Source organism: Diplodia corticola (genome assembly GCF_001883845.1).
Source record: "Diplodia corticola strain CBS 112549 chromosome Unknown scaffold3, whole genome shotgun sequence".
NCBI classification, from domain to species: Eukaryota; Fungi; Ascomycota; class Dothideomycetes; order Botryosphaeriales; family Botryosphaeriaceae; genus Diplodia; species Diplodia corticola.
In genome coordinates this window covers 458,672-483,127 of record NW_017971482.1, presented here as the reverse complement: position 1 = coordinate 483,127, position 24,456 = coordinate 458,672, and the positions used below count along the sequence as shown (strand labels likewise).

The 24,456-nt window shown below is 56.5% G+C and overlaps 8 protein-coding genes across 8 annotated transcripts; 4 read left to right on the top strand and 4 right to left on the bottom strand.

Moving 5' to 3' along the window:
* Window positions 1-315: 315 nt before the first annotated feature.
* On the top strand, window positions 316-3,730 carry BKCO1_3000161 (serine threonine protein kinase; the record flags this gene model as incomplete). Its single annotated transcript, XM_020274054.1, has 8 exons — window positions 316-1,518; window positions 1,580-2,276; window positions 2,324-2,425; window positions 2,496-2,579; window positions 2,631-3,077; window positions 3,140-3,361; window positions 3,415-3,558; window positions 3,612-3,730. 8 exons carry the CDS (start codon window positions 316-318, stop codon window positions 3,728-3,730), a joined length of 3,018 nt encoding a protein of 1,005 aa, XP_020134689.1.
* Window positions 3,731-4,484: 754 nt separating this feature from the next.
* Window positions 4,485-7,980, top strand: BKCO1_3000160 (small s protein; the record flags this gene model as incomplete). Its single annotated transcript, XM_020274053.1, has 3 exons — window positions 4,485-4,987; window positions 5,040-5,945; window positions 6,303-7,980. 3 exons carry the CDS (start codon window positions 4,485-4,487, stop codon window positions 7,978-7,980), a joined length of 3,087 nt encoding a protein of 1,028 aa, XP_020134690.1.
* Window positions 7,981-8,181: 201 nt separating this feature from the next.
* Window positions 8,182-9,352, bottom strand: BKCO1_3000159 (peptidase m35 deuterolysin protein; the record flags this gene model as incomplete). The annotated part of the gene is made up of 3 exons (XM_020274051.1): window positions 8,182-8,201; window positions 8,258-9,070; window positions 9,127-9,352. 3 exons carry the CDS (start codon window positions 9,350-9,352, stop codon window positions 8,182-8,184), a joined length of 1,059 nt encoding a protein of 352 aa, XP_020134575.1.
* A 2,260-nt stretch (window positions 9,353-11,612) lies between these two features.
* BKCO1_3000158 (ankyrin repeat protein) lies at window positions 11,613-14,156 on the top strand (the record flags this gene model as incomplete). The annotated part of the gene is made up of 1 exon (XM_020274050.1): window positions 11,613-14,156. One exon carries the CDS (start codon window positions 11,613-11,615, stop codon window positions 14,154-14,156), a length of 2,544 nt encoding a protein of 847 aa, XP_020134574.1.
* A 358-nt stretch (window positions 14,157-14,514) lies between these two features.
* BKCO1_3000157 (uncharacterized protein) lies at window positions 14,515-15,036 on the bottom strand (the record flags this gene model as incomplete). Its single annotated transcript, XM_020274049.1, has 2 exons — window positions 14,515-14,871; window positions 14,932-15,036. The coding sequence occupies 2 exons, from the start codon at window positions 15,034-15,036 to the stop codon at window positions 14,515-14,517; spliced, it is 462 nt and encodes a 153-aa protein (XP_020134567.1).
* A 1,878-nt stretch (window positions 15,037-16,914) lies between these two features.
* Window positions 16,915-17,613, top strand: BKCO1_3000156 (uncharacterized protein; the record flags this gene model as incomplete). The annotated part of the gene is made up of 1 exon (XM_020274048.1): window positions 16,915-17,613. The coding sequence occupies one exon, from the start codon at window positions 16,915-16,917 to the stop codon at window positions 17,611-17,613; it is 699 nt and encodes a 232-aa protein (XP_020134566.1).
* A 153-nt stretch (window positions 17,614-17,766) lies between these two features.
* On the bottom strand, window positions 17,767-20,060 carry BKCO1_3000155 (heterokaryon incompatibility protein; the record flags this gene model as incomplete). The annotated part of the gene is made up of 2 exons (XM_020274047.1): window positions 17,767-19,529; window positions 19,580-20,060. 2 exons carry the CDS (start codon window positions 20,058-20,060, stop codon window positions 17,767-17,769), a joined length of 2,244 nt encoding a protein of 747 aa, XP_020134569.1.
* Window positions 20,061-20,472: 412 nt separating this feature from the next.
* On the bottom strand, window positions 20,473-22,503 carry BKCO1_3000154 (acetyl-synthetase-like protein; the record flags this gene model as incomplete). Its single annotated transcript, XM_020274046.1, has 2 exons — window positions 20,473-21,594; window positions 21,670-22,503. 2 exons carry the CDS (start codon window positions 22,501-22,503, stop codon window positions 20,473-20,475), a joined length of 1,956 nt encoding a protein of 651 aa, XP_020134568.1.
* Between the last annotated feature and the right edge of the window lie 1,953 nt (window positions 22,504-24,456).

The following is a 24,456-nucleotide window of genomic DNA, read 5'->3' as shown; positions in this document are numbered from 1 at the left end:
AAGGATGCGGCCACCCGCGTCGTTCGTGTAACGCAGACATTCCAGCCACTCGCGTCTTTCACCGAGAGCATGGGGGCCCTGGAATCCATCACACAATGACACCAGGATCGAAAAGCCTCAAAAGAGGCAGTGTGCGGGCTGACGTGTCGGATTCATGTGGCGTTGGCCACTGCAGCCTACGTGGCCTTGCCGACTTTTATCATCCCATTCCCCGTGGGGCTCCGCACTGTCCTGCCTTAGTGTCGTTCTTTATCTGCAAGCTTTTCTTTCCCTTTCCAGAACTTCCCATTGGAGTATGTGTGTAGCGTGTTGGTCATGGCCAACCAACGGTTCCTCATGAAGTTCCGCCCGCTTGTGCCACAGATCGGCACGACGGGCACCCTTACCTTCGAGTTCAGCGACTCACATGCAAGAGAGCTACACAGCGAGCTGGAAGCATTTGAAGGCTTTGAAGCGTGGGCAGAGTCTCCACGGTCATTTGCGCTCCTTTTCATGCTGCGCGAGGGAGCCGGTATGCATGCCCTCTCTGCCTCCGACTTCAATGACGATCTGCTTCCCTTTCCCAATGATTCCGCCCTGCGAAGAAGCCGTGGGCTTTCCGAATCAGACATCAGGAACCTCATGGTCTACCAGGACTCATTTCTCGCGCCGTTGGCAACGGTGGAAAACTTAGAGTCCTTCAAAGCCGTTGGCCACCGGCCTATGCGGAACGGAAACATTCACTTCGAGGTCAACGAAAGCCTCGGCAGCTCAAATACAGCCCGCATCTGCCGCGTGACGCACTTGAGCTCGGGCAAGCCATTTGCTATCAAATTGTTCCTGCGGAAGACGGCCGATATGAAGAAGGCCGACCGAAACATACCCAGCGCATACGAGCTCTTCAGGAATGAGCGGAGCAATCTCCAAAAGCTGATGAAGTTGAATCACAAGCATTTGATCACTCTCATTGGCACCTACACGGACAAGACATACTTTGCGCTGATCCTTGAGCCAGCCGCCGAGTGCGACATGGCGGTGCTCTTGGCTCTGGACAGCTCGGCAGAAATGGCATGCGATCGCGACGAGATCCTGCAGAAATCACTTGGGTGTTTGGTCGCGGGGCTCAAATACCTGCACGGCAAGAAGATCCGCCACCGCGACATCAAGCCTGGCAACATTCTGATCCACAACGGCTCCGTCATCATCTGCGACCTCGGAATCTCGCACGACTGGTCTGACAGTACCAAGGATTTTACCTACGGTACTGTCAACGGCCAAACAAAGAGATACTCTGCACCAGAGGTTTTGGAAGAGGGGCCTCGTGACCTGAAGGCCGACATATGGTCTCTTGGATGCGTCTTCCTCGAGATCGTCACCGTACTCAAGCGGTGCACCCTTGACGACCTCCGCAGATTCTTCCGGCCCGACCCGCTGGGAAGAGGCGACTACTGCGAGCACCCAGAACTGATTCAAGGATGGATTGAAGAGCTTGGAAGCAGCAACGTGTCCAATGAACCTCTGTTGTGGATCAAAGAAATGGTGAGATGAACCTGTCATTGCCTGCCACCAGGACGGCCAAGCTGATAAACTCCTCGGATAGCTCACCGTCGCATCTTCCGACAGGCCCTCGGCGGAGAAACTCCTCAACGACATACAGGAGCAGTTTTTTCTCGCCGAGAGCGAAGTAAATACATTCATTGGAAGATGCTGCTTGAATCGAATGCGCCTTTCAGAACCGAGAAGGGTGGAATTGAGGGGACCACAACAGAGGCAGGGACTGAGGGAACCACGACAACCCCTTTTCTCACCAGGCTGGAATTTCGCTCCAGTACCCCAGCCGGCGGGAAGGAGCAGCTACAGAACTCCAATTGGCGATGCTCAGAGAAGTGCGTCGCAGCAGGATATCACAGTTTCTCCAGAGTATCCAGTGGGTCCCACCAACGAGTCAAGCTGTAGTTTGTCCGACGAACAGTCGGATCCACACAGGCCCTCTGAAAGCACGGATGCACCGAGATCCAGACAACACTCTAGTGTCACATCACGAAGCAACTGTGAGAAATACTTTGGATATACTTCCCAGATCTCCCAAGCTGTAGAGTTCTCTGGCACAAAAAAGTTCTCGGCCAAGATTTCATCATTCCAAGTCCTATCCAGCCGTGAAGTTGGGAGATGGGAAGATCCAATATCCGCTGCAGGCAACTTTGTAGATATCTCAGAGTCTGACGACGAAGCCTTGTGGCAAAGGTACAGATTGCTCGAGATCAAGGCATCAGATGGGAGCCCCAGGGAATCTGCTTGTACGTCGTGGTCTTAATCTATCATACCTTGTGCTGACCGTCAATAGGGTTGCCACTTCACAAACTGAGGGTCAAATTACAGGATGAAGATGGTGTTGGACTTGAACTTGAATGGTCCGACTGCAATCACCTCTTCAAAGAACCTGCAGGTATACCTCTCCTTTCATCTCTCCCCCACTCAACGTTGTTGCTGAAGAGTGACTGATGCTTGACTACTAGGGAACCACAGCTTCTTGCTTTACCGGGTCTTTGATCCCAGCCAACCAAATAATCGTCTGCGCCTCCAGTTTCTGGACCGAAAAGGTACCAATGTGCGTTGACTTTATGGGATTGATAGACACTTACAGTGAGTAGATGCCGAAGACGTCCGTCAGATCTTACTGAATCATGACCTCTGTCACCACGAGGAAGGAAGTTCTGAAGAAAGGTGCTTCAAAGCAGACGCAAAGACTGGCGAGCACCGCTACTATCCCTCCAGTGTCTACATATGCCGGCCTTCAAACCAGACTCCACACAGAACCGAGCGCATGATTCGCAAGGAACGACTCATTCGCGGCTTCAGCACGTCCGACATCTACGTCGTGCCACAAAACCACGATATCGTGCTCCGGGTAGATGTAGAGCAACTAACGGCTGTAGTCAACCTGGAACAGCTTCAAGCTCCGGATTACCACTCAGATGTCCGGGACTTGCCGTATGCAAACGATGCGGAAGGACGTTTCTTTCAGGTCGTCTGCTCCGGGGCGAGACTCGCCTTGAGATTCAAGCTCGATGATGGCGATGTCACACGCCCTCCCACTGGTACAAGCATTTCACTCCATCTACTCTCTACCCAAACAGCACTGACATGTGTGACACGATAGACCTGAAGGAATTTTTGCACGGCATGTTCGGGTGGGAACTAGTGTTCCTCGCGCCCGTAACAGCAAAGAAGCTACCGAAATGGCGCCGCCACGACACAGATGAAGCCATCCTCTTGCTGTTCAACACCAACGTGGCTGCTGAAGGACTGAAATCGCGAGCAAAATTGGTACTGCTATTCCACAAAGCCCGGGGAGATCGCCCCAAGTGGTTGATTGGAGAACGTAAGTCACCCAGCAACGATGACTTCTCTCTTTGTATTAAAATGAGTATATAGCGATGAAGAACAACGTCTGGAAAAAGGACGAGGTTGACATGAAGATTCGCTATATCTCGACAGCTGCCAACCTTGGTGAACTGCTGTCTGAGCGAATGGATCAAGAAACGTCCTCGTACAAGCTGGGGTTCGAGATGGATGAGTGTAAGCTCAGAACATGTGTGCACCGGTGCAAATTCACTGACACATCGTTCCAGCTCTCCATTCCCTATACAAACACATAAATGAGCTCCAAAAATCACCGCAACAAATGGAGCGGAGCCAACAGAGTCGCCACGGCAGCGAAGCAGGGAGCGTTGCCCGACAACCCTCTTGAACGAACCGACTGCATCCATCGGAAGACCAGCAACTCCACGGAAGGATATTTTGCTTTCTCAAGTTTACGAAGAGAATGTACAAGAGACATATTAGCCGTCGCACACGCGCAATCTTACCTTGTTGTTGTACCACGGATGTCAACGCCGGCGTCGGGTATCTTACTTGCGTTTCATCCGAAAGATTATCTATTCCCAGTAGAGCAAGCCGTTGTAATGAGAGATGTTCTGTACAAACCAAATGTTTATCGATACTAAACCCCGCTGCAATCCCTTTCCGACTGCCGTCCGCATGGCGCCAGCTGTTCTGGAGAAAGAATGGGCAGGGCGATGGTTTGGAGTTTAGCAAGCTACTTGCCAGCATTTGTTTAGCGACAGATTAGATTAAGCCACAAACGCTCTCAAGCCTATTGCGCGTTTCCTATTCTTGAGCAGTACGGTCTCCTTCTGCGCACCTTCCCCTTCACTGATTGCCAACTAAGCCGATATGGGCTTACCGCCGGGACCAGCGAGGCAGCAACTCGAGGCAGCGGCAGCGCTTGGCGTTGGTGGCACGTTTGACATGTAGCCATTGGACAGTGAGCGACCGGGGTGACAGCCAAGGCTAGTCATGCTCGCATTTCAGCTGTATCCGCGCAGCCACACGGCGCGTAAGTCAAGTGCTTCATTATAGCTTGACAGCCTCAATATCTCTCTTTTCAGCTTCTAATTCTCGGATATCCTCGTTTTGGACGGGGTCGTCTTCACCGCGCAGAAATGGATCCGATAACAGTTCTCAACCTTGCTGGGAACGTGGCACAGTTCATCGACCTTGGCTGCAAGATGTATTCGATGGGCAGTGAGCTCTATCGCTCCGCTTCGGGACATTTAGTCGAAGACGCTCAGCTGCAATCCGCCTGCGAATCGTTGGAGCTTCTTACGAGCCAGAAAGTGTCTACAATCTCCATCGGCGCTCCGACAGGCCAGCAAGTGCTTTCAGAAGCAGAGCAAGAACTTCTCAAAATCGCTGGCGAATGTCAGACATTAACGAAAGAGCTTCAGCAAGTATTCGCCCCGCTTAAGGTCGAAGAAGGGAAGACCGAGAATTCACATGTATCGAAGACTTTTGCCAGAACAAGCACAAGCACCATCCAAAAACGACTACGAGTTGTGCGGACTGTGTTGCGAAGGTTGAAAAAGTCTGGTGAAATTGACCAGCTCTCGAAAAGGCTCGACGGTTTGAGAAGCAGACTGGCAACCTGCCTGCTATATCTGGTCCAGTATGCATTGTGCGTCTAGGCCACAGACATCACAGCTGACGAGGATAATAAGTGACGAACAGTCAACCACCCACGTCTCCCTTCAAGCCATGGCCGCCGACCAACGCAACCGCCAGACACACACAATGACCGAGATCCAACACCTCAACGCCCAGAACCTCGAGATCCTCCAGCAGCTCACAAGCCTCCAACGAGCCACCTCAAGCATGGCAAAGACCCTCAGCCGCACCCCACCACATCATCCCCGGCGCCTCCCGCGCGGCGACCCAGGAAGATCCCAAGCCCAAGCCCAAGCCCAAGCCGGCCTCGACAAAATCTCCTCCCAGCTCCTCGCCTGGATCCAGCAAAGCGAAGAAACAGCCGCCCACCAACGCCTCCTCCGCAGCCTCCACCACCCCTCGCTCGCGACCCGCCACGCCGCCATCCCGGACGCCCAGGCCCACACCTTCGAATGGGTCTTTTCCGCACCCCCATCCTCCCCCAACTCCTCACCCAACCCCCCCACCACCTTCCCCGCCTGGCTCGCCCACCCCCACCCCACCGCCCCCTTCTGGATCGCCGGCAAGCCCGGCTCCGGCAAATCCACCCTCATGAAGTTCCTCCACAACCACCCCCAAACCGCCGCGGGGCTCCGCGCGTGGGCGAGGAGCGGCGATGCGCACACCAAAACCGACAACACCAACGACGACAACGACGAAAACGTCCCCACCATCATCACAGCCGCCTTCTTCTTCACCAAAGCAGGCAGCTCGCCGCTGCAGCGCTCGCCGGAGGGCCTGCTGCGCGCGCTGCTGAGCGAGGTACTGTTGAGCGCGCGGGGAGAGCTCGGCGCGCGGCTGGCGCGCGTCGCGTTTCCGGAGCGGTGGGAGGAGGCGCTTATAGCTGGGTCGGCGACGGCGACGGCGATGTGGACCTGGACGCGGGAGGAGTTGCTGGAGGGGTGGCGGCGGGTGGGGAGGTGGGCGGCAGACGGGAACCATCAGGGGTTGCCCCCGCGGGCGAGGTTTTGTTTCTTTGTGGACGGGCTGGATGAGTGTGCGGAGGGGAGTTGTGGGGAGGTGGTGCGGGTGGTGGGGGAGTTGGTGGCGACGGCGGCGGCGGCGGCGGGGTGCGTCAAGGTCTGCGTGGCGAGTCGGGGGTGGAATGTGTTTCGGGAGGCGTTTGGGGGGGTGCCGGGGAGGCTGCGGTTGGAGGACTTGACGAGGGGGGATATTCGGGCGTATGTGGCGGCGAGGTTGGAGGGGAATGGGCTGTATAGGGGGTTTCGGGTTCGGCAGGGCGGCCGGGATCGTTTTGCTGACGAGATTGTCGGCAGGGCCAGTGGCGTCTTTCTGTGGGTGCATCTGGTGGTGAATTCGCTTTTGGATGGACTGCGGAATGAGGACCGGTTGTCGGACCTGGAGAGGAGGCTTCGGCTCCTGCCGATAAGTCTCGAGGAGTACTTCCTGCATATGTGGAACAACCTTGGAGACGCGTACCAGCAACAGGCTGCCAGAACGCTCTGCGTCGCCCTGGCAGCGGACAGGCCGCTCACTCTGATGACGTACTCGATGTTGGATGAGGAGGAAGATGGGTTTTCCATCAAATGGGAGCCGCGGCCAATGACTCAAGACGAGCTGATCCATCGCCATCAAGTCATACAAAAGAGACTGAACGCAAGATGCAAGGATTTGCTCGAGGTGAAAGCGTGTTGGACCGGCAAGCAAACATTCCCACCAAGAAGCCAGCGGAGTCCAGAGAACGAGGCGAGCGCCCGTGAGTTCTTTGCCTACCGCGTCGAGCTCCTGCACCGCACCGTGGTCGAGTTTCTCACCTCTGACGAGATGCAGGAGCGACTCCGTGCTCAGCTTCCAGCAGATTTCAATCCTTGGAAGCAGCTGTGTCACGCCTACCTGGGCCAGATCAAGAGGGTATCCACCACGCCGCGAAACGTATTCCACAACGGTCCAATGTCGAGCCTGGTCGAGGACCTCGTCGATTGCGTCCGTAAAATCGCAACCGGACCCGAGCATCGTCAGGAACATATCCAGCTTATGCTGGAACTGAGAAAAGTCATGGGCGAATGTGAGGATGAAACGGCCACAAAGGCGAGCGTTCTGCTACTTCCGGCTCTTGGAGCAGAACAGAACTCGACCGGCTCATTGGAGCTCGACTTCCTGGTATACTGCGTTCGGAAGGGGCTCATTGTTTTTGTCCAAGACCAGCTCCAGCACGAGTTCCGCTCGATAACACCTCAGGACTGTTCTCTGCTCATCCGAGCTTCGCTCCATCTGTCAGAATCATCGTCAAGTACGGGCATACCAGATCCAGCTATGCTGCTGTTGCTCCTCGAACACGTGGACCCAAGCCAGAGAACTTCATTACAGGCCATCTGGAACGAATTCCTGTCGGAAGCTGCCAGTCGATGGGAAGAGTATCTGATATCCACTCGCATAGTCACCAGCCAGATCATCAACATCCTCCTCGACGCCGGACTTGACGGTGTCGAACCAGGCACCTCACAAATCCTGCCCTGGCCCGACGTCCTCCTCATGTCAAGAAGCAACTGGACATCCGGCTCAGAGCGGCTTTGCGAACTTATCTGCAGCGCTATAGACAAACTGCTCTCGAGAGGGACTGACGTCAATGCCGTGTACAAAGATGGCACGCTGTGGGAACACTTCGTCGGAAATATGGCCGACCGATCAATCGACGTACAGATCCGGCGTCGTCTGCACGGCAGCCTTCGTGTTTTCGTTGAGCGAGGGGCAGACAGTAAGATTCGCTGGCGGAGAGACGGGATTGGTGCGGCATGTCAAGGTGAAGTCGTTGAGCTTCTTCTGAAGGTTTACTCCGACGCGGAACTTGCGCAAATTGGGTTGTGCAGAGAAAACAGGTCGGCCCGAGGAGCTGGAAGGCTGGGGGATTCGGAGCCGCGGAAGAGTGGCGGATTTGGGTTAGCCGGGTCCATGTGGTCTGCGTGGAGCACATGGTTCGGGCCGCATGCGGCGTAGCTTTGCTCATCAGTGCACTCATCGGTGTTTTCGACCACGTTCTGGTTGAAAAGCATTTCTCACAGCAATGTATCCATACTTTCTACTCTACTATTTTACCAGCCGCCACCTTACATGATCTTTCGTTTACAGAAAGGTGATTCACACTTTCCAGTGCCCAGTAAACCACCCTCGATTCCATAGCAGTGCGGAGCGATACGCTTAGCAGCCAGCATAGATAGCTAAACATCGTCAGTAAATGTATCAATCAATGAAGCCAGGGGCACACAAGACATACCCTGAGCATAAAGAGTGTAAGTATCCGCGTGCCTCAAGTTCTGAGCCGCGGTCAAGGCCTGGACAGCCGCATAGCCGTAGGCGCCGTTCTGATCGGTGGTGCCGGCAATCTCGGTCAAGTGGGTCATCTCGTGCAGGGTGGTGGTCTGCTGGTCCTGGGCGTGGCAGGTCCTGCTCGTGGCGGGGAGGCCGGAGAAGAACAGCGGGCAGTTGACCATGTAGCTGCTGCTGGGCAGGGTGTAGGCCAGCACGCCGCTCTGGCAGCCGTTGCCGTAGACGTCGGTGCAGTAGTAGTCGGCCACGCCCGACGTGGTGCTGCCGCACTCGGAGGCCACGCGCCCGAAGATGGCCGCCACCTGGCTGCGCGTCGCCGACGCCGTCGACTTGAAGTACTCCTGGAACTTGCTGGCCGAGCCCGACGACGCGGCCGACTGCGCAGCCAGCGCCAGGCTGCGGCACCCGGACACGGCGTTGACCGTTGCGGTGCGGCGCGTGCCCGTGCAGTCGGCGTTGACGGCGATGCGCTTGACGAAGCTCTCGCGGGCAGCCGCGGCCTGGGCGCCGTCGACGGTGGTCGAGATCTTGTTGCTGATGTAGGGCACCGCGCCGGCAATGTCGGTGGTGCCGTCGGCGGCGTACGAGATGGCGCCCGAGGAGAGGATGTCGAAAGCACCGCCCGAAGAGAGGTCGTGCGCCTCGGCGATGTCGAACTGGACCTCGACGCTCTCGCCGGCCGCGATGCTCTGGAACGCATCCTCGGACAGGTTGGAGGTGGCCATGCGGAGGCGGATGCCGTCAAAGGCAACGCGGGACTCTGTGGGCAGTCAGGCTACACTGCACTGTTCCGTGCTGGGCAGGCGGGATACGTACCAGCCGAGTTGACCTCGGTCTTCTCCACAGCCGTCTTGTCAAGAATGCTGCCGACCTTGAAGAGCTTGAGGGCAGAATCGCCGTTGTTGGTCAGGGTGGCCTTGACCTCAGAGTTGCCGACCATCTCGAGCTTGACGTCCAGAGGAGTGTCACGCTTGTTGAGATCGACGGAAATGCCGCTGACGACGGTGGCCAAAGCCAGGATGGAGCCGGTGAGGAACTTCATGTTGTAGAATGGTCGGAGCGGAGACTGAACTGCGGATGAGTCTGTTGCTGAACTGCTGAGGTGCTGCTGTCGAACTCAGTGGCAGGAACTGCAGCAGCTTTATAGCCCGCAGCACTCGGCTTTCATTATCTCTGTAGTGACCAGGCTTTGCCAACTCCATAGCATGACCTTACGCAAAGCAGAAGGAAGTAAAGACAGTGTCCAACATAGCCGTGGTGGCCAGGAAGATAGCTACTGAAGTGGGAAGCTACGGAAGCCGACCCATAAACGGAACTATGGTCCCTCATACAAGGGTATTTACTGGAGATACCTTACCGCTAAACCGGGAGACAAACATGTCTGTGCGGCATGTCAGCACGCCAAGCTGGAAGTGCGTGTAGAGACCCTCCAAACAATGTACATTCTGGCCAATATGATTGAGCTCGGAATCGCCCATGACACGCCTCACAAGCCGACTTAATTAGTCTGGCCGAACTGCGAACCCACAACCTTGCGCGAAGCATTGGCGAGCAAATCCGATTGGAAGTGTGAAGGTCGATAGCAGAAAGTAGGCGGCTAACGAGCCCAGGAGCTAAGAGGGCGTGGATTGCTTTATCGGGCAGGAGAGAAAGGAATTGAAACGGTCCGTTCGTATTAGCGTCAGGTCAAGCCCATGAGGGATGCCAAGGATGGGGCGCATGGGGCGGAGAATAACTCGTACTCACAGCTCCTATACGAAGCTTTTGTCTGGGGGTGCTTGGCACGCCCCGGCATTCCGCCCGCCGCTCCTCCATCCCTTCATCTGCCTCTCGCTTCGAGAACGGCTACAGTAACAATCAAGCCAAAGGTTTTCAGTGTCATTCAATTCTGAGAGCTTACCCGAGGTTTCGGTCGCAATTGTGAGTCCAAAGTCCCGCAGAATCACGTCTGGTAGTGTCACCGCTGGCGTGGCCAAGGAATGGCAGCACCTCTTGGCGGCTTGGCGTAGGGTTGTCTCGCCATCGGAAAAGAGGCTGGGTAGCCGTCAAATCCGGCCGTAAAACCAGTTTCTGTTCCGTCCGGGCCGGAAGCGCTCGTCTTCGTCTGGAGGATGCGGTCCGTCGGCCATGGCCGACGCGGGATCCGCCCCTCAGCGGTGTCGTATATGCTTCCATGCTATCATATCGAACAAGGTTCCACCCAAGCGATGCCGCTCCGTGGCCAAGATGCCTTCTCTCCCTATCAAGCCTTCCAATGGCCTGCTGCCAATTCGACAGAAGCGTGACGACGAGTGTCTCGATGGTTTTGCTACCTTCTTGTTTGGACGGTGCCTGAATCGAAGCCGAGCCGAGTGTCATCTCAACCGGCTTATGCGCTGATCATGACTAAAGCGCTTCTCGCCGCTCCAGATAAGAGTGGAAATCAGGAGCCGCCATATTGTTGAAGCCTTGGCGGGCGCTTGCTCGGCAGAATGTCCAGCCGGTGAGAATGATGTGAACCATGACTCTGCAGACATCTACCCACAGCTACACAGTAGCAGTCTCTAGTGGAACTGTCTAGAACCTTGGGATAACAATGATCCGGCTGCTGCTACCGGCTGAGTTTCGGTCCAGACTTTCTCTTACCAGAGCCTTTCCCTTACTAAATTAGACGTAGTATAGGAGCAGGCATCTTCATTATCGGACTGGTGGGTAGGACCAATCGAACAGACTGTCGTTTGTCTTCATCAAACACATAGGAGATAGGTTTTGCCGGTATGGTAGAGGCTGGTGGGAGTGAACGCCTGGGCCGCCGACCATGCCCAAAAGTTTGCCTTTTCGATCTTGTATATAGTGATACACAGAGCTTTACCGCCCTATATGTATTCTACGTGGATGAGAAATATGCTTTTGCGCCGACATAAGTCAATAGACATAAAGAAATTGAAAAACTAAAGAGGAGCACGGATGACCAACTAACTATATCTGGAATTAAGCTTAATCCAACACAACGAAGCCTCTTCGTCATGTAGGTACATTTGTATGAAGGAAGGTCCATTTCTGCACATATATTCGTGGTGTCTTTCCCCGAATTACTGCATGTGTAGTCAACTTTGATGTTCGACGACAGTTTTGACGCTCACATGGACGTCCAAAATTTAGTTCCAACTACCCATGGGAAGACTATAGCACCTCTCGCACAGTAGGAAAAAATTCAAACATACCGCCAGCCGTTGTGCCGCCCCCGAGAATTTTGGCCCCCAAGCTAACCGGATCCTTCGCGCGCCAATAAAGTGGCGCAGGCAACCAAATCTCCTTTCCCAATGAGACAACATCGACCGACACCGCGAAAAGCAGACCAAGAAAAAAAAAAGAAGTCCACCGACAAAGAGCCAAGTTCCCTTCGAAGAAGCAAGCATGGACCCGCCACCCGCGCTTCCACCACGCGCGGTGCGTATATACGCGAACCCAACGACTTCCTCCCCCCCTTCGCTAACGCAAAAAGCCACGCGCCCCCCCAGGCCCGACACCTCGCCGACCACAGTCTCGCCCTCACCGCCGCCATCGACGCCCTCCTGCACGACAAGTACCAGCAACACGCCGCCACGTCCAAAGCCGCCACCACCGCCCTCACCCACCTCTCCGCCCAAACCACCGCCATCGCCGCGTCCCTTTTCCAACTCCACGCGTTGCTCCTCCGCGACCACGGCGACCACGACGACGATGACGCGAGCACCCCCGCCGCTGCACCTCGCGTCGATGGCGCGCTACGGGCCACCGCCTTCGCCTTCGCCTGCCTCGACGCCGAGGTGCGGCGGCTGTCGGCTGTAGCAGCAGCAGACCCGTCGCCGTCGCCGTCGCCGCCGTCGTCCGGGTCCGGCGGTGCTAGTGCTGCTGCACAGGAGGGGGAGAGCAATGCGCCGCCGCCGCCGCCGCCCACGCGGAGTAAATGGCGCTTGAAGAAGAGGATGTCGATGTCGACGTCGACGCAGGCGCAAAGGGCGTCGTTGCCGGAGTGGAGGGGCGAGGCGGTGGCGGGGTTGCTGCGGCAGTTGGGGGCGGTGAGGGGGGTGCTGGCGGGGTGGGTGAGGGGGCTGTTGGTTGTGGGGGAGGGGGAGGCGCGGGAAGGGCCGGACGGGGAGGCAGGGTTGAGGGAGGGGGAGAGGGCGTTGCGGGCGGCGTGGCCGGGCGTCGAGGGGCCGGACTTGATGCTGCAGGCCGTGGGGGAGGAGATGGGGTTCGTGCAGGCGGTGGTGGAGTCGCCGGCGTATCGGGCGGCTGTGGCTGATCGGGCGGCGGGGAAGAGTGAGGGTGGTGTTGATCGGGCGGATGCGCGGGCGGCGGAAGAGGTGGTGGTGGTGGAGGGTGTTGTTGAGGAAGCTGGGGGGGATGGGGAGCACGGGCCAAGCTGTGTGGCACAGGCAGTGCCGGAAGTGGATGGAGAGGTGGCGGGTATGGGGCGAGAAGATTGTGGACCGAGTGAATTGCGGGAGGAAGGCGTGGCGAGCGGGGCGGCGCCGAACAAGTCGCAAGAAGGAGCAGCCTCGAGTGGGGATGCCCGCTTGGAAGAAGATGGAGACGCACCTCCACTGCCGCCGCGAGAGCAAACCACCAAGGAACCCGACGAAGAGGAAGCACCGCCCCCGCCTCTGCCTCCACGGAGGCCTACAGCTCTCACTCCAGCCGTAGCACCTCCATCCCCAACCGACAACGCCGACGAAAACCCTGCCCCTCCAACCCACGAACTCGACCACACAGACGACGACCACACTCCCGCAAGCGCGCCCGATCCCCCCTCCGCGGCGTCCGAACCCTCCCCCTCCCCACCCCTCCACCCCCACGACCTCCTCATCCGCCACCACTGGCAAACCCTCCTCCTCACCGAACTCCGGCACATCACCACCCTCCGCACCCTCCTCTCCACCCTCCGCCCCGCCGCCTCTTCCACAACCACAACCACGACGACGACCAACACCTTCCTCCACACCCACCACCCGCACCTCCTCCCGCACCTCGACGCGCTGCTCCCGCACCTCTCCACCCTCGCCGCCCTGCACGCGCGCCACCTCCTCGCCCCGCTCGCCCTGCAGCTCGCCAGCGTCGTCAAGTCCGACCTGCTGCTGCCCGTGTTCCGCGTGTGGTGGCGCAAGGCGGGCGGGGAGGTGCTGGCGGTGGCGCGACGGGTGCCGCACGCGGTCGCGGCGGTGCGGGCGACGATGGCGGCGGAGGGGATAGAGGGGGAGAAGTTCCGGCGGTGGGTGGTGGAGCTGTGTGGGGCGGAGGATGGGCTGGTCGGGGTGTTGGAGAGCGCGGTGGTGGGGAGGGTGGGCGAGTATGTGGGGGTTTTGGGGGCGGTGGAGGGGTTGGAGGGGGAGGCTGGGGGAGAGGGCGGCGGGGTGGCGACAAGGGTGGGGGAGTATAGGCGGATGATGGTGAGGGTGCGGGAGGCGTGCGAGGAGGTGATGAGGGAGGCGGAGGAGGCGGAGGGGCTGAGGGATGTGTATCGGAGGATTCAGACGCTGGATTATCGCCATGTGGAGGCGTTGGATATGTTTGGCGCGGAGAGGAGGATGGTGTGGCAGGGGTCGTTGGCGTGCAGGACCAAGGGGAAGGGGCTGTGGAATCAGGTTCATTGTGTGTTGCTCGATAACTACTTCTTCTGGGGGCGCGTGGAGCAGCCGCGGGAGATGTGGTTCGGGAAGTACAAGTATGGGGAGAAGCTGTGGGTTCTGGAAGCGGTAAGTGTCATGATCGGAGGAATCTGCGTCTACATGCTAATCGAAGGAGTAGCCGATGCCAGTCCAACAGCTCGAGTGTTCTTTCGACACTACCGAGAAAGGGAAAACGAAGGCCTCGATCCTCGATAATGTTCCGAGAGGCTCGGAGCTGTTTGTGTTTTCCGTGAAGGCAGGTGAGGTCAGGCACCTTATGGCTGCGACGACAAGTGAGGAAAGACAAGTGTGGGTCAGCTTTCTGCAGTCGCGAGCTGCATGATCGGTAGGTGCTGGGTGCAGAAGAAACGACATAGATACCCTTTAGTACAGGGGTGTTATTCTTATCTCGAGGATTTTGCTTTAGGAACAGGAAAGTCAAAAATTTCAAAGCAGCCCATCATTATGACAAGAAGATTGGGACCTCTGAATGCACTTGTCACTAATTTCCGGCGTGAAAGCATGAAAATTGAATTGAACACTGATATAACATCACAGGCCGTCTAGCTCCTCCTTAAGTATTGGCCTCCGCCTCAGCCGTCTTCCTTGCCTCAGAGGTCAAGTTGTCCCCATCATTATCCTGGCGAACGGTCGAAATTGTGTTCAGTTCGATGACATCGCCATTGCCACGAGGGTTGTTTTGCGCAATTTGAGCCAGGGCTTGATGATATGTGTTCCTCCTCGCAGCGGGTTGGAGATCATCGCGGATATCATCTTGGATATCATGATGGAGGTCATCTCGAGCTTCGAGGTCGATGGAGGCACGGCGATTGGAATGGTCAGAGTGCGTGTCGGATTTGAAGATGTTGCGGACCCGGCCGAAGCCTTGACGGAGGGCCCTGAATGCAGAACGCGGGTTGGGTTCCCCAAGCTACATAGTGTCATCAGTCAGGTCAGGCGTCTGCAAGATATGTAACGTGGAAAGTTGTACCTCAGTTCTGACCATGTAGCCGAAGCCGTAGTGGCCGCAAGTGATGGCCCAGACGATGGTGCGACCGACCAAACTGATGTAGAGCCAGGGAATGCATAAGACCATGATCAGGAACCCACAGATCATCGTCCAAACAATACAGAAGAGGTTGCAGCAGTGCCCACACGATTGGTAGGGGTTGGACTGGCGGCGGTAGTGCATGGCGGATTGACGTGAATATTCCATGACAGGCTGTATCGTGGGGAGCTGGAGTTCTTTGGGTGTGGAGAGTTCTGTTGTCTGGCGCAGGTGGAAGGCGATGGGAAGAGTGGATTAGAAGAGTTGGGGGAAGTAGCGCGGGAGTATATACGTAGCGGTGGCTCAGTTACTGATTGGCGAAGCGAGACGCAATCACCTGAGAGCCGATGGATGGCCAAGTACGTTTTGGGAAAATGTGGTGGTCACTAGTTGTGGGAGCCGTTCACTTTTCTCGTCGATGGGTGGAGTGAAAGTAATTAACTTTCACTAACCCTCAGATCTAGACAGATGAGTTTGACCAACCCTCTGCTGTTTGCTCAGTGTGCGCTGCAAGCTGTCATAGCTTAATGTTCAAGTCATTCAACACACTTCCACGATACAACTCGAGCTGACTGCTTGATGCCTGACTACTCATAACACTCACCTCTGGCTATTCATAACACCCACCACGAGGGAAAACATGCATTGATATGATAGGGCTTAAGAGGCTACGCCGGCTTAAACCCCATTTTCGATACCTCGCTTTTCTATATGGAGGAAAACCCATAAGGAAAAGGGCCTGGCATTACAACCCTCGAGTTTAAGAAAAATGATACTGGTAAGAAGTCAAGCGCGTGCACGGGAGAGGGTTCGTTGCATTATCTACTATGTTTTGTGTTCGTTAGGCAAATGTTACTGTTTTACTGTCTAAGCGTCCGGTAGTAATTTTGCGGAGAGTGAGGTTGACTACGGGCAGTGCAAAATTGCCCAGGCCGCCATCAGCTGAAATCCTGTGGATTATGAGAACTATAGTTACTATTCATTAGTTCAGGTTGACAGTACGTGTTGTATAATTGGGCACGTCACCTGCAAAAGACTTTTTAATCTAACCCACGTGGATCCCGTAAAAACCCTCGTTACCCTGCTGTTGCGCAGTCCCGACATGACGAATTAAACCTGCAACACCGTTTTGCATGCCTATGAGTATGTTTGCGCTGTATTAAAAAACCCGTAGTGACGATGCAAAGGTTTGGGTGCACAACAGTGGCTGGACTTTGCTTCAAGCCGTCCGGATAGACTCCCAAGGCAAACGTCGTATATCCCGGTCAAGTGGTCCCTGTCGATCATGTGCGCACCTTGTTATTTCAAGCTTCCTGCTCAGAAGATCTCCAGGGTTGCACCAGGATCGATGCATCTTCTAGACCACTCCGACCTGAATGCGGAGGCGCTGACGTCAGATGTTCCTGGAGGCCGGAGGTCAAGACCGAGACGGCTATATTTAGCAAGACGTGCATCCTGCGGGATTCCGCTTCTCCGGATCGCGACCGGCGTCCTGTCACACTTTTGGCTTCTACGACTATTGACAAACAGTTTAACCGCGGTAAAAAATCAAACTCACGCCACCCTCGAAATGGTGCTTTCAAGGTCCGATCACACGCACGCTTCTTGGCCTTGAGTTCAATAAGGAGACTGTGATTTCCAACAATTTTGTCGGACGCTTTCTCGGTGGAATCCAGCTCCTGTCAGACTACACGTCGTTCGCCTCGTATAGTTCCACAATGTGACTTCTTGGCGATATTCCCTCAACTGTACCTCTACCACCTTTGCCTGTCCATAAAAGCGGGCGTCGTCTCTCCATCGAAACATTCACCACCAGAGCAACTTCCGACACTTTCGCTACTCCGACACTTTTGCTACAATCCAATACTTTCGCTACAATCCAACCCCTTCACTAAAACCCAACACTTTCGCTCAACCCCACCCACCATGACCATCTCCACAATCCTCACCGTGGGCATGTCCCTCCTCGCCACCCTCCCAGCCGCCACCCTCGCCGACACCTCCTCGTCGCAACACTACCGCCTCCGCGCCAAAGTCACCGGCCCCCAAACCGACAAGACGCCCGATGTGTCGGGCTGGGCGATCGAAGTCCGGCGCCTGGGCATCACGACGCGGCTGCCGCCGGACGACATGTGGGGCGTGCTGTACAACGAGACGTTCTCGCCGGGGCGGGGCGGCGACATCTTCTACACGCAGCAACAGACACAGTCGTCCGACGCCTCCGCAAGCTACGTGCGGACCGACGCGCCCAACAACTCGGGCGAGGTGACGCCGTTCGGGTGGTACATCCCCGGCGGGTACGCGCTGAGCAGCGACCAGATCATCGCGACGCGGACGAACACGGCGGAGACGGCGACGGGGGTCGTCGAGGGGGCGGATGGCGTGCCGGCGCTGGGGTTGGTGGGGTTTGGGGAGCAGACGTTTGTGGCGTGTAAGGAGGCGTATCGCGAGTGGGCGGTCGTGTATTGGACGGATGTGGAGAGGTTCGGGACGGATGAGATTTACAGCCAGGATTGGAGGAACTGTACCGAGATCCAGCTGGTCCCGGAGTGCACGACTGGGGGGCCTGAGTATGAGGGGTTGGTGGAGACGGCTTGTGTTGCTGATATTGGGACTGTTTTGTAATCGTCGTGCGTGGCTTGGGACGATGAAGAGACGGGGTAATGCGAAAGAAATGTACTTGGTTGTGATATGGAAACCGTAATACTCATAGAATCATAATTCATTCGCGAGCGGCAAGATCCGTTTACATAAAATCTCAAGGTCTATTTGATCTTCTCACAGCAGTGTAGCCACTACAGGACCTGTATTCCTAAAGCCTTCTTTCTCCGCCACAGCGTATAACTGATCAATGCTGCCGTTGACCATGAAATGGCCCACTCGGCGATAGACAAGGGCATCGCCCGGCACAACCTCCACCAGGAGCCCGTGTACGAAGTATTGCCCCAACGGATCATCGAACTGAGTGAATATCTGCGTGATTGGCAGACATACCACTCGGACGCTATCCGAAGCAGCCACAGCACTCGCCTGATGGAAATCATCGAAGCTGATACTCCCGGTGAGCACACCGTTTCCACTGGCGTCCAGCAGCTTTGCCCCATCTCTCGAAACATCGGCAAGGGGAGGCGTTGACCAAGCTGCAGAGAAGACGCGGCATTCGACTTCCAACGACGCATCCTCCAGCTGGCCAGTCCTGTCGCGTCCACGCAGCGCAACGACGCGGGCGTCCAGAACGCGGACCAGCAAAACGGCTTCGTCGCCGCGATCGACGTACGCTCTGATGACCGGCCCGTCCACGCTCGCCCAGCTCCAAGACGGCGCGCGCCACGCGCTCTTCCCATCCGCCGGCCGAACCGTCGTCCTGAACGACAGCGGCGGCTGCCGGTTGTGCGATACGTGCCAGCACAGGTCCAGCTCCGGCCACCACGCCCACAGCCCGGCGATGTAGTCCTCGGGCACGCCCTCGTGCTGGGCCATCATCGCTTTGGCGACGGCCGAGATGGCGATGAGCTTGTCCGACGAGTACGTGAAGTCGCGCGTCGTGTACGCCTCGACGAAGTCCCACCACGCCTGCCACTTCTTGAAGCGCTGGGGCCTCGTCAACGAGCGCATGGGCGTCGTGTTGGCGGCGTCCCGGAAGCAGTCGGCGAGGTGTTTCCACGGCCGCAGCTGGGGGCCGATGGAGAGGTCGGGGTCGCCGCCGGGGCTCATCTCGCAGGCGGCGCGCGCGCTGCATTCCCAGAGGAGCTGGTTCGCGCCAAAGTGCAGGATGCGCGGGGAGAAGAGGCGCTCTTGGGCGACCCAGCCGCGCGTGTTGACGACGGCGAGCTCGACTTCGAAGCTCCATAGGTCGGGATCCCAGCAGTGGCAGGAGACGTATCGAGGACGAGACGCGGCTTCTTCGCTAGCGGGGGCAGAATTATTTTCAGAGAACCAGTCGATTTCCACCTCCAAGTGTTCGACGTCCCTTTTGCGGCGATCGAAGAACAAGCCACCATCGCTGTCTTGCGCAGCGGTGGCTGCGATGTTCACATAGCAGTTTCGGTAGACCTCGCCCATCATGCCGGCCTCCTGCGCCCAGTCTTCGGCCGAGTCTTGGAGAATGCAGAGGGAGTCGATCCAGAGAAAGCGGACTTCCAGTTCCCGCGTCACTTCGATGGCATCCCTAAACGTCTTCGGCAGGCCGGCCACATCGAAGCCCTGCTGTAGGGAAGAAAGACTGCTCTTGGTGCATTTGGGGAGGTTCACTTCTCCCCATCGGTGACTCAACGAGATGTAACGGCCGTGCTTGATGTCCGATTCCTGCGTGACGTGAAGGCGCACCTGGCCATCTCCGGTGTTGCCCACGTCGATGACACGAGTCGGCAGACGTACAGCTGTGCTCGGTGGTAGCGGGCAAGCATCATCATGCTTGGTGCAGTAGTCTATCCACTTGCGTATCAGCAGACGATTCGGCTCCGAGCCGGTATTGTCCTCGATCGGATGGCTGTAGACCACCTCAATGCCGGGGTCCTTCTCGGATGCATACGCTCCTGCATCTACCGGGGGTTCAGTTAGCCTGCAGTGAGACGGGAACAGCGGCACTGACGTTGAGTTGGAAGCAGCCAGAAGTCCTTGACTGTCCGATCGTGCTCACCACGCCAGAAATGGACCAAGAGCATCTGAAAGGTATCAAACGTCTCCGCTGGCTCCTCCACAATGCTGTTCGAATCGCTGTCATCAACTCTGCCGCTTTCGTGTTGTTCGGAAACAGCCCGTGCATCCGTCTCTTCGACTTCCTCTTGCTCCTCCTCATTGTCATCGCTGACATAGCCAAGCCACTCGACATCGGTTTCAAAGATGTATGTGATCTTGAAGCTTTGACTGCCATTCCGTGTCTGTTCCGAAAAACCACCGTGTTCGTTGACATAAGCTCTCTCCATCATCTCGCAGAAGAAACAACCCGTACGCAATGCGTCTTGGAACGCGGCGAATGACTCATGATGAAGGAACGTGGCTCCACCCACGTCCCTCTTGCGTGACTTGCCGCCGATGAAGATGTTTGAGCATGCGTTGCAGAATGATTCCATGGCTTGTGGGTGAGGAATGGGGCAGTGTTAGTTCAGCTGACCGGAGAAAATACGGGGCTGCGGGGTTCAACGATTGTAATTGGTCAATGCGTAGATTTGGGGGCCATCAGGCCATTCTCCAGGTAGCTGTTGTGCGTTCAGGTTTTGCCTACATTGATCGAATACACAACGCCCTACACTTACGTACTCGCCGCCTCGAAACCCTTTGAAAGCGTCAAACACCCCTTTATAAGATTAATAAAGCTCTCGACATTTGCTCACTTTCTATTATTGTTCTGTAATGCTTTACGTACGGAAAAGATGACTGACTTGAACAAGGTAAGACCGGGCTGTTGACTTGGAACTACCAAAAGGAGAGATTAAGATAGGAACAGGCAAGAACCACATCAAACCCAAAGTTTTAGCATGACCATCACCCCTGCCACCTCTGATACATCTCATCCACCTCCTTCTCAAACCTCGCAAACGTGCCCCTCCGATCCACGGACCCCTTGGCCAACCTCGCAAACGGCTTGTCCTTCGTCGCCACCAACGTCAACTCCCTCCTCAACTCCACCCTCGGCCCAACATCCCTATTCGCCTCCTCCACCGCTTCCCAAACCTCCTCCAACACATCTTCCCCTCCCTCCCCCTCCGGCCCCTCCACAACCTCCAACAACAAAAACGGCACCTCCCTCCCATACCCCCCCACCAGCGCATGCCTCACCCTCGCATGACACCCGACCCTCTCCTCCAACCCCCCCGCATACATCTTCACCTCCCCCGTCAGCACCACCAAGTCGTCCGTCCGCCCCCGATACTTCCACACCCCCGCCGCCCTGCCCATCACCCTTTCCGCATCCGGCCCTGTGTACGGACTGAACAGATCCTTCGTCCGCCACACGCCCCCCACCACCGCGCCGCCCCGGCCGCCCCCTCCATCCCCGCCGCCCATCGTCCCCGCCGCGCCGAAGAAATTCGTAAACACCACCTCGCCGTTCGCTCCCGCCGCCCCCGGCACGACGACCAACTCGTACATGTCCTCGCCCTCGCCGCTTCCCCCACTGACCCGCTCAAACGCGGCGCCCATGCGCGGATGCGGCGCGATGTGGTCCCAGAGGTCCGTTTGCGCAGCGGTTTGATCGTCGCCGTCGCCATCGCCGTCCGGCCGCAGCGTCGGCCAGTAGCCGCCCTCGGTGCTGCCGATGCAGGTGCGCAGCGAGCGGAGGGGGGCGAGGGCGCGGCCGGCGGCGGGGGAGAGCGGGGCGCCGCCGAAGATTATGGTGGAGAGGGGGCGGAGGGCGGGGTGCGGGGTGCTCATGGGGGTGTTGGTTGGGCAGGAGGGGTCGTGGTGGTGCAGGGTCAGGTCCTCGAGGAGGGAGGGGGGCACGAAGATGCCGTCGAGGCGGGGGTGGTGGGTGGTGGCGTTGTTGTTGTTGTAGTGGGTGGTGAGGGAGGTGAAGGCGGAGGGGGTGGGGAGGGTGGTGGAGGGGAGGAAGACGGGGATGGTGGAGAAGAAGAGGGCGCAGGGGAGGGAGACGAGGGCGCCGGCGAGCTGGTGGGGTTGGGGTGGTGGGGTTAGTGAGGGGGTTTATATATGGAAGGGAGGGAGGGAGGAGTGCAGACTCACGTGGAAGATTGGCAGAGCGACCCAGATTCGTTTGTCGGCGTAGTACTCTTTGCTTGTGGTCATGCCGTCGACGTCCTCCAGCAGGTTCCACGTGTCGACCCGGGCGAACATCTCGTTGGTGTAGGGCACCAGCTTCGGGAAGCCGGAGCTGCCAGACGTGTGGTAGATGGCGATCTCGTCGCCGCGCGCTTCGTCCCATGTCTTCTCGTACGGGTAGTGTTTCTGTGCTCTGTCGACGCTTCCGAAGAACAGGTCTTCGAATGAGGGGACAGTGATGGTCGTGCTGCCTTCGATCTTCTGTGGGATTTCTCTGACGTACTCGGGCACAACACCTCCCAAATCTTTCGCGTAGAAGAAGGCGCGGCATGCAGCAGCGTCAGCGAGGTAGACTTGGGCTTCGAGAGAACCCATTGTGCTGGTATTCAGCATGCGACGGTCGGTTTTCATGGCTGCCACGAGGAAGAGAATGTAGCGCAAGTCGCGTGGGCCGAAGTAGGTGAATGTTTGACGTGGCTCCTGTTCAGTGGTGGATCCATTCTCATTTTCACCATTGCTCTTGGAACCAGTCGATGGAAGGGACGCGACGCTGGAGGAAGGCGAACGCGATGGCGGAGGAGGGAGATGCTCATCAAGCCAGTATGCTGTGTGATCGACGGCGGCGGCCAGTTCGGCGTAGGTAATGTCGCGGAAGCCGAGAGTGATGTCGGTGTCGGACTTTGGGATGGAAGCATATGTGCGGTTGGGCGAAGTTCGAGCCAATTCATCGAGAGTGGCAGCTATAAGACGCCGGCCATAAGGGATGGCGGGGAGGGATACCTCGCTATCACAAGACATGATTGGGCCTCGAAGGACGGTTGATGCAATGGCGATGGAATTCAAGCGAAGGAGTTGGTGAATGGCAGGTTTGAAAAAGAAGACCTCTCAACTTGGCGAGATGAAGGGAAGATTGGGCTGCGGGGCATTGGAGTGAAGGCTGAAGGCAGACGTGCTTCCCTGATATCAAAGACCGCACACTGTTTGAAGCGCGTGATATCGTAATGCTTAATCGCTATCTCCCCATTCTGGAAGATTCACCGAGATCGCACGATGGCTGCAAAATGATGCTCTCTTCTGACAAGCTGACGGAAACACGTCTGCAGATGACTGTGTGTGCCCCGTGCATCATTCTTGTCTGTAATTTATTTGAGTTTGCGGCCGGCAAGTGAAGGTCTACCGGTGTCCATCAGTACCATATTGCGATCTGACGGTACGTGTCCTGCAATGCTGACTTTATACATGGAGCAAGGATCGGCTTGAATCCCGGCATGGGCCCGCATTCTCCTGCCTTAGTGCTTACGAACGTCTCGGTGGTGTTCAAGGCGAAAAGCTTGTCGAACCTTATAGGTTCTTGTGCTTGCTGGGCTAGCGGGACCTGCTTGTGAGCCCAACGTACGTTAAGAGTGGGAAGACCGGGAATGGAGTGGGAATAAGCATTGAAAAGGCGTCAGCACGGAGCAAGCGGCAGAGGGTAATCCACCATCAGAACCGCGGCCCCACACCCACGTGTCACGGTTTCGGTCCAAGTGCTGATACTGCGTACGTACCTCAACATGCACTAAGGGCACGACAATGCATTAGTGAGGGTCATCTCCACCGAGCAAAGCCCGGCCCCACACCCGTCTGATGATCCAGCGAGCCCTCATTCCGCAAACATATAGTGAAATCTTGAAGTCGGCTGCGTATGCTTTGACGTGTTGCTGACCAGAATTAATGCCTCAAATCATGTTGCGTCATAGCGGTGAGACCTGCATGGATACAGATTATCTTTATCAACAGCCATTTAGAAGCTGGAATCATCGGATGAATTTCAACACGCAATCATCACCGGGACGAGTGCGAGTAGCGCGTATTCGGGGTTTCCACATTTATGCGTGGCGTCGGCGAACCAGATTGTCAAAAGGGTTTCCGGGTAGTTGCGGCGTGCGGAGATTTTGATTCGTTGCCACACTTCTCTTCTTTTACTGCGCACTTGGACGCAACCAATCCGTTTGCTACATCTCACAGAGAGCTATGAATCTCCATGGTGATCCAGTACATCTCTTATCTAAACGACTTTTCGACAGCGTTTAGACAGTGCTTGTAGGGCCGGAGTCGCTAGAGCCTTTTCCCCATCTGTTCCGGCCGTTTGTTTCACTGATATCGTGAGGGTTATTTCTTTTAGGGAACGGGCAAAAAACTGCGGCCCTTGCTGTTTCAGAGATGTATAGCTCTCCGCTCATCTCGGCCGTCCATATCAGGCTACGATCTGCCTGTGGAAATGGTTTAGTTCTTGAGCGTTACTTCCTTAGAGCTGAGTCTTCTCCGAGCAAGACAAGAGAAGCATGTCCGCTGGCGCACATTAGATGATATTTTGGAAAGCCTGTGTGTTGTAGTGGTGAGTTTACGAAGCTGTTTAATGGAGAGGTCGAGCTTGGTGGTGAGTATTCGGTGTACAAGGCTTCGTTCCATTCGGCCTCTTCTGGTTGTACGCTTTTACTCAAGCATGCATTAACATGACTCATTTGGATCTAGCTGATGCCGTGGTACCAATAGGCTGGAATGATCGCCCTTCCCGAGCGATCGGCCGTGCCGGTGGATGGAAACAGGGGGTACTAATTCCTTAGTGCAACCGCAAACTTTATTTCAATCTCATGCACTTTTGGTGGGGACTATCTTAGAAGCCTTTGTTGAAAACGTCCTTGCCGAGGCTAGACCAAAGCAAATCAAGAATAAAGACTATCTGTGTGGGAATATCGCGAGGTGGTACAT